The 7,422-nt window shown below is 35.9% G+C and overlaps 1 protein-coding gene and 1 long non-coding RNA gene across 2 annotated transcripts; both read right to left on the bottom strand.

Annotated features, from left to right (window-relative positions):
• Nucleotides 1–1,768: 1,768 nt before the first annotated feature.
• Nucleotides 1,769–3,716, bottom strand: LOC126623397 (dof zinc finger protein DOF2.4-like). The gene is made up of 2 exons (XM_050292322.1): nucleotides 3,346–3,716; nucleotides 1,769–3,175 (listed from the first exon to the last, which is right to left on the bottom strand). The coding sequence occupies exons 1-2, from the start codon at nucleotides 3,397–3,399 to the stop codon at nucleotides 2,195–2,197; spliced, it is 1,035 nt and encodes a 344-aa protein (XP_050148279.1). The 5' UTR covers nucleotides 3,400–3,716; the 3' UTR covers nucleotides 1,769–2,194.
• A 2,243-nt stretch (nucleotides 3,717–5,959) lies between these two features.
• LOC126625707 (uncharacterized) lies at nucleotides 5,960–7,222 on the bottom strand. Its single transcript, XR_007624452.1, has 2 exons — nucleotides 7,012–7,222; nucleotides 5,960–6,564 (listed from the first exon to the last, which is right to left on the bottom strand). It is a non-coding gene; the product is annotated as an uncharacterized LOC126625707 (long non-coding RNA).
• Between the last annotated feature and the right edge of the window lie 200 nt (nucleotides 7,223–7,422).

The raw sequence follows: 7,422 nt of genomic DNA, 5'->3' as shown, positions 1-7,422 counted from the left end.
GATTGAGCACATGTGGGAGAACGTGAGGTTTGTATTGTATCCAAGAATTTTAGGAAGCATATATGGATTGGAATCTGAGCTTCTGCCTAGGCGTCGGTCCATATATATGATTGACGAGAGAGAGAGAGAGAGAGAGAGAGAGAGGACAAGGGCGACATAAAAGGGAAAGCTGCCATGGAAACAGAGAGAACCTCTTCACGCCTATCACATGTGATGTGGCCATCAACATTTTTACATAGTAACAGCTTGGATTTCCGAGCCACGCACCCGTCTTTCTCCCTTTCTCTTTCTTCTTCTTCTGCTCTCATCTCCTTCTTACTCCGATCGATTATAAACAATGAGGATACTACTTTCCTAGCTTGTTAGTTGTTACAGTACTCTCTCCATTAATAACTAATAACTAATATGCTTGAGACCTAGGATATATTTTTCATCGGTTGTTTAAGAGTTTTTTTTCTTACACCGAAGTTCTGAGTTCGAATCCCCCAACTTCCATTAATAATGTCTAGAATGAGTGTATAGCCTAATGATTGTCAATTAATGGACAACAAGTAACCAATTGAGTGAAATTAGAACAAGACAAGTTCTAAACTAAAGCTTGAAAATAATTTGAAAATTAAGTTACCTGTGAGTTTTCCAAATAAAATTCGAACATCACTGTCCTGCCGACCAAAAATACAATCTTGACTGTTGCACTCTAGTGAGAAAGACAGATGGAGTAGCTTTTTTGAGGGTTTTATTTGCTTCACCTTGGTTAGTGCAAAAGCAAATCCCAAACCCAGCTAATTGCACTCTCTTAAAAATAGTAATCACTATTTATTCTACTTTGTTTTGGTAAAGGGATGAACTGGTACTGATACAAAGTGTCAAAGAGGCTCTCCAATTTTTCATCTTTTTTGGTTCCTTGGTATGCTTTTGAGTGATATGAGTATAATAGTATGGTCCTAGAGTCTCTAGGTTAGTATTTTCCAACAAAATTCCAAGGACTCATTGCTCTCTTTTATACATGCATGGTTTTGAGTGGGATATTGGCGTTTCTCTTATTTTCTTTGTAACCACATCCAACAAAATAGTAAGTCTCGTTTTGGACAATTTCTTATAATTGCATAATCATTTTAGTCATCGCACTAGATAGAAGTAAGTACATCGATCTTCTGATTACACTAAACCCTTCTATCCTCTCTCTCTCTCTCTCTCTCTCTCTCTCTCTCTCTCTCTCTCTACATACATATATACACATATATGTTGGTCAAAATTTAAAACAAGGCCATGAACTAGCTTTAGGGCAATAACTAGCAAGAGGTAAAGATCCCCAAAAGTATGTTTTCAAAATATCTGCAGTTAATGCTATGAATAAAAGAAATTTGATCAAGTTGATAGTGGGGAGATATGGTGAACATTCTTTCATGTCCTGAAATATCAAACAGAAATGACCCAACAATTGAGATACTATGATAACAAGACTCAAGAATGTCTGGTTGCAATATTGCCTAAAATCGAAATGATATTATTGCTTCTTCGACAGGCAGCGTGTGTACTTTCAAGTCCAGTACATGATAGTCTCTCTCATGTTACCAATTCATCAATTCATCACGTAACAATCCTAGTGTACTTTTTGAGTACATGTGGCAAGCATGTATTGGACAGTGATAAACTATGAGATTAAATCTTAGTTGCATACAGAGAGTGTGGGAACTGACAACTAATCTTCTAATATAACTTTCCACCCTTTTCACTGGAATTAATTAATAATGAGTAAGAGTAAAGATTGAACAAAACTTTTAAAATTAGTGAAGGAAACTTGGTACACATAGCATTCATTTGACGAATGATAACAATTTGGCCCTTCAAAATGTCAGATACAAAAGTACTCCAAGTCTCCATGAAACATGATTAAGCACATAGCTAAGCTACATAAACTCTCCCAAAAACTAAAGCAATAAAAAACAACAAACGATTCCAAACTAAAATCCTACCATTTCATCTAATTAAGCTTCTTTTGACAAAATATGATGAGATTGTTCCACCTTCCCATTTCATCTCACACATACTTTTGGACTTGAACCTTCAAAACCCTTGAGAAGTTAGCATTGGTTGATCGATTGGTTGAAATTTTATTACCTTCGAGAGTACTTGATCATTTTCTCTTGAACCTGTAATAATTCAATGAAAAACAAGTGACAATGATCAAATATCACAAGAGATGGGTGGTAGAAGAAGAAGATGTGAAACCAGAAAGATCAGTCCAAACACTGCCACCAGTACCAGCAGTACTAGTACCCCAGTATTGGTGATCATTTCCCAGACTTCCCGAAAAATTCCTTGACAAATTCAGTGCTTGATGACTGTGTTCCATTTTCACATTAACCATCTGAGTAGTAGTAACTCTGTTACCCGCCGAATGATCTAACGGCAATTGGTACATCCCATGAGTAGTACTAGGTGGTGGTTCCAAATTAGCCAAGAAATTAGGAAATTGTTGCTGAAGTAGTGATGATCTCCAATGCTCAGAAATACTCATATTATTCATGCCTAAAATATTTGGCCTGGCACTCAACCGATCCGAACCGTACTGATGGTGTTGGAATTCAACATCACCGGGTTGATTAATACCCCCAAAATTATTCAACCCTATCATGTCCCCGGAACCATAATCAGTAAGATGGTGTAAGGAGGGCAAAAAGGGCAATTGATGTGGTGGTGGTGGTGGATGTATCAAACGGCCTATGATATTATCACTAGTGCTGCAGCTGTTGGAAGAATTGACTGTACTTGAGCTTGAATTACCAGCTGCGCCTGGTGATTTTGACCTGCTGCTGTTGCCCTCTTTGCTTCTTTTGTTTCGCCGGCAGCCTCCTCCCACCGGCACGCTTCTCAAGGCTCCTCCTCTGGTCCAGTAGCGCCGGCACGTCTTGCAAAAGTGGCGAGGCTGGGAAAGGCTGTAATTGTTGAAGTAGCAAAACTTTGTGTTTGTGGATTCACATCGAGGGCATTTCGGTGCCGTCTCTGGCTGTGGTATATTGGCCAGCCGGGCTCGATCAGACATGGACCCAGGTTTGATCGAGCCCAAACTGCCGCTGCCATCTCTTGAAGTGCACCTAGGTTCTGAAGACGGCTGCTGCGGAAGCTGAAGATTATTCTGATCACATCCACCTCCTTGTTGATGATTTGTTTGCTATGAAATCATAAGGAAAAAAAAAAGTTCAAATAAATCAATAACTGGTATATTCAAGAGATATAGATTGAAAAAGGGTAGGAATATATTTATCTTTGAATCAACTTTTTTGGTGAAGAAGCTAGCTATGGAAGGAACAAAATACAAGGTTGCAGAAATTAAACCCTTACCTGTTGTTGCCAGTTGGGTGGATCCAGATAGACGGGAACGGATGAGAAAACCATGGGTAGCTTTCTCTTTTGTAAAAGTTTGATGTGCGTTTTTACAGGATGTAATATTATTGGAGAATCACATCCACAAGAGATAGTTGCTGCTGCAGAGAGAAGGGGAGGAAAAAAAGATCAGAATTGGAGATGGAAAGATAAAGAGGTGGGTGTTTATTTATTTTGTTCCTTGTTTCTCTCATCCCATCGATCCGCCCACTACTCTCTTTTGCTTTTTGTTTTATTAAATTTTTAGGGTTCGAAGGTGAGGAACCATTTTTCTTAGTCTTTAAGCTTCTTTTTGACGCTGCTCAACCCAAAAAGATCAGTGACCAATGGCCATGCAGAGAGAGAGAGAAACCCTAATTAGTAGAACTTTAATAATATGAATATAATATGGGGTACACAATTATATAATATTGATATGGAATTAATAATGAAAAGGTGGGTGATTGTGGGGGTGTCTTGGGTGGAAGCGTCACCATCGAATGTACCTTTGTTTCTCCTATCTGTTCCTTGCAGTTGCAGAGGTTTTTTTTTTTTTTTTTTTTATGCATGGAAATGTATAGTATACAACTTTATTATTATCATTTTTTTTCTGGGTACCTTTACGTAGATTATTATAAAAGAAAGAATGAATGTATCCTTCTGTATAAACCCTTTTTATTGGATGATTATTATAATTAATTAGGGTTTTGGAATTTGTAACCAAAGTAAAATCTTTAAGATATACGGGATGCTACAAGCTTGCTCCTATCCCATAAAAAAAAAAATTAAAAAAAAAAGCTTATGCCTACGCAGGAACAGTGTCTTGCCAAAAGTGTGAAAAAGAGATTGAAGTATTATTGGGGATAGTGGCATCTACGTACTCTTATTTTTTTTTATCACACACCCTTATAATTTTCGGTCGTTAGATCGAATGAATATTTAAATCAGATCCATAGCAAAATTTAACAAAGATATGTCAGAGATAAAAATGAGTGTGTAAATGCAAACTAATTAATACAGATTCAAATCAATATATACGCTTCCCTTCTTGCTCTTCACAATGCTTCATATACCAAAAGCTTGAAGTGAAATTGATGGGAAGTGTATACTAAACTTGCCAAAATTCAATATGCTTGTGGAAGCTTTTAGGATATTTAATTCCGTTCAAAATTATATATCAGAAATTAGTACTATTCTAGCCGTAGATTCTTCATCAATCTAATTAATTTGACATAATTTTATGGCTTTAAATTCATATGATTTGTGCCAACTATTTTATGAAAATAATGTACTAATAAGGCTTTTTTGAAATCTTCTGTATGATTAATCATTAACCAGGTAACTTTGAGACTAGTGGCAAACTTGTTTCACAGGTTTATTAAAAACAAACTAAATCTTAGATTTAAATAAATGCCAATCTGACGCATTATTTGATGAACGAAATTGATGCCCTGGTGTTTGCAAGAATAAAAATAAATTTTATAAAATGAAAAGAGTTTGAGGGAAGTTTTTAACAATATAATTATATTTCCCTTGTAAATGAATTTCTTCGAATAAACATTTTTTCAACCAAAAGAACAATTCCATTTTGAATTTCGCCTCCTCATTAACAAAAGTATTGTAGGGATTGCTAATTAGATTATTCCTTAACTGTTGATTAACATGTTTATTTTATATTGATTACACATCATCTAGTTTACAAATTTAATTTAAAATTTTAATCTTATTAACATTACCCTATCCCTAAGTAAATCAACAAAGACTAGGGGTTGGTGCCATGGTGGTGGCCTAGCTGGCCGCGGTTATGGGGTGGATATTCCGGTCGTCATCAGATGCTCACGGTCGGAGGATTCTTACTTTATATATCCAATTTGCCACGTCAGATATCAGTGGGTCCCATACCCACCTTCTTGTCTATTTCTCTAGGGTTTTCTTTTCTCCATCGGCTGGGTCGCTAGAAAAGCAACCTCATCATCTAATTTTTAAAGTCCCCAACGGTCGAAGTTTTCACTTAACCAAGAAATGTTATTGATCATGTAATGAGCATCAAATCTTCATCTTGAGGACCAGATTATGACCGTCCGATCGGCACTAATTTGTTGAATGTACCCAATCAATATTATTGGTGGCCGTGTTACGTGTATACATTTGGCCCTAATTAGGTACGGATCTATTTTTGGACATGCATGCATGTTCTTGACGATTTGCGTGGTATTTATGTCTTGATGATGATTTTAATTTTTTTTTCTTTTATTTGACTGTTGATGATTGGATTATTAATTAAGTGACGATTAACATGCTTATTTCTTATTAATGACGCATCATTTGGTTTACAAAGTAAAGAGGAACATATGTGTATTTGTTGTGCAAATTGGGTTGTCCATTTAATTTAGTTGATGTATTTTTAACTCTATAAAATGTTGTAATCGACTTTTTTTTTTTTTTTTGGAAAGTTCAATCAAATGGTAAGTTATTAGTCTTTTATATGTATCAAACAAATTATAATGGACAGTTCATTATGAGAATGTTAATATACATATATATACAGTGGCGAAGCCAGGAATTGACGGGGGGAGGGGCGAAGTTAAAAGAGTGCAAGGTTCAAAAGTTACAATTGTTGCCGACGACGTTTCATACCATGAAAACGTCGCATAATAGGCTCATTATCAATAAAAGCAAATACATCTCTCTCTATGTAAACAAGCATGCTATCACTCAACCATTGATCTCCCATTTTGTTACGCAATGGTGTTTTCACAATCTTCATAGCAGAAAAAGCTCTCTCCACCGAAGCGGTTGCAACCGGTAACACCAAAGCCAATGTAAGAAGCTTATACACTAATATATAGCTTGCACACCTCCCAGTCCACCAACTCCTTTGCAAGATCACCAATTCCTCTCAGTGATGAAAACTCACTATGCATCTTCATATCGTGAATGTAATTGTCAAGTTGAATTGGAAGATTCATGAGGTCCATACGATCAAAATCTTGAGGATAAAGTTGAGCTAGACGAACAATTTTTGCTTTGTCAAAAGATGCAAAATTATTCACCGGACTCAAACATGCCATACAAAGAAGCAACTCGGTGTTTACCTCATTGAAGCGATCATTCAATTCCTTTAATTGTGTATCAAGGACTTGAAAATAGAGGTCCACACGATAGTAATGGAAGTTTGTGAGTCTTGGAGCTTTACGCCTTGATTTTCCAGGCGGATGACTACTTGGAATATTTGAAGGAGGATTTAAGCATTGTTTCTTATAGTACCGTTCCATTACGTAACTGTAAAATGGAAAGAAAAAAAAATCTTAGACTCTTAATCCTATAGTCTATACTAATATGCATAATAACCCAACCAACAATTCAATTAATCAATACCAGTAAGCATATAAATTATTAAATAAATAAAAAATTCATTCAACTAATCATATGAATACAACTAATCAAAAATTCAAATTTTAATTTTCACCCTAAAAAATAATTTCATAATTTCATATCAATCAATAATCATAGAATCATATCAATAATCAATAATCAATAACCATACTAGTGCATTACCATATGATTCTATATTAATTAAACAAAATTCGTATTAAATAATTAATTAGGGTTAGGGATTATAAATTTAGGAATTAAAAAATTTACCTTTGAAATTGAAGGCTAGAAGTCGGCTTAGCGGCTGGAGTGGCTAGTGTTAGCAGCAAAAAGCCAACAGAAATCAGCCAATGGGGATTTATTTTCCGTTTCGTTGGGGTTGGGCGTTGGCTGCAGGCTCAAGCTGCTGAGATTTTGGGAGAAGCTTTGCACTCTCTCTCTCTGATTGGGAAGGGAGAATTTTGGAATGGTAAAGCATGCGGGCTGACTAAGTGAAGGAATGAGGGACATGCGGTCCCCCCAATACATTATACATATATATTTTTTTGGTTTTTTTCAAACATTGAAAGTTTCACGTGGAGAGGGCACTAATTTGAAAGACATGGAGGGGCTAACTTTGGGACATGTGGGCCAGATTTTAAAATTTTTATTAATTTAAAAGGAAAAAACAGAACCAGTGCT

This window comes from Malus sylvestris, chromosome 1, assembly GCF_916048215.2.
Source record: "Malus sylvestris chromosome 1, drMalSylv7.2, whole genome shotgun sequence".
Taxonomy (NCBI): domain Eukaryota; kingdom Viridiplantae; phylum Streptophyta; class Magnoliopsida; order Rosales; family Rosaceae; genus Malus; species Malus sylvestris.
The sequence above is the reverse complement of the archived record's forward strand: the minus strand, read 5'-3'. Positions and strand labels throughout refer to the sequence as shown.

Coding starts and splice junctions, on each gene's coding strand:
- LOC126623397 (XM_050292322.1), bottom strand. CDS start 3,399: ATGGTTTTCTCATCCGTTCCCGTCTATCTGGATCCACCCAACTGGCAA. Junction 3,176..3,345: donor CACCCAACTGGCAACAACAG/GTAAGGGTTTAA, acceptor ATGATTTCATAG/CAAACAAATCATCAACAAGG.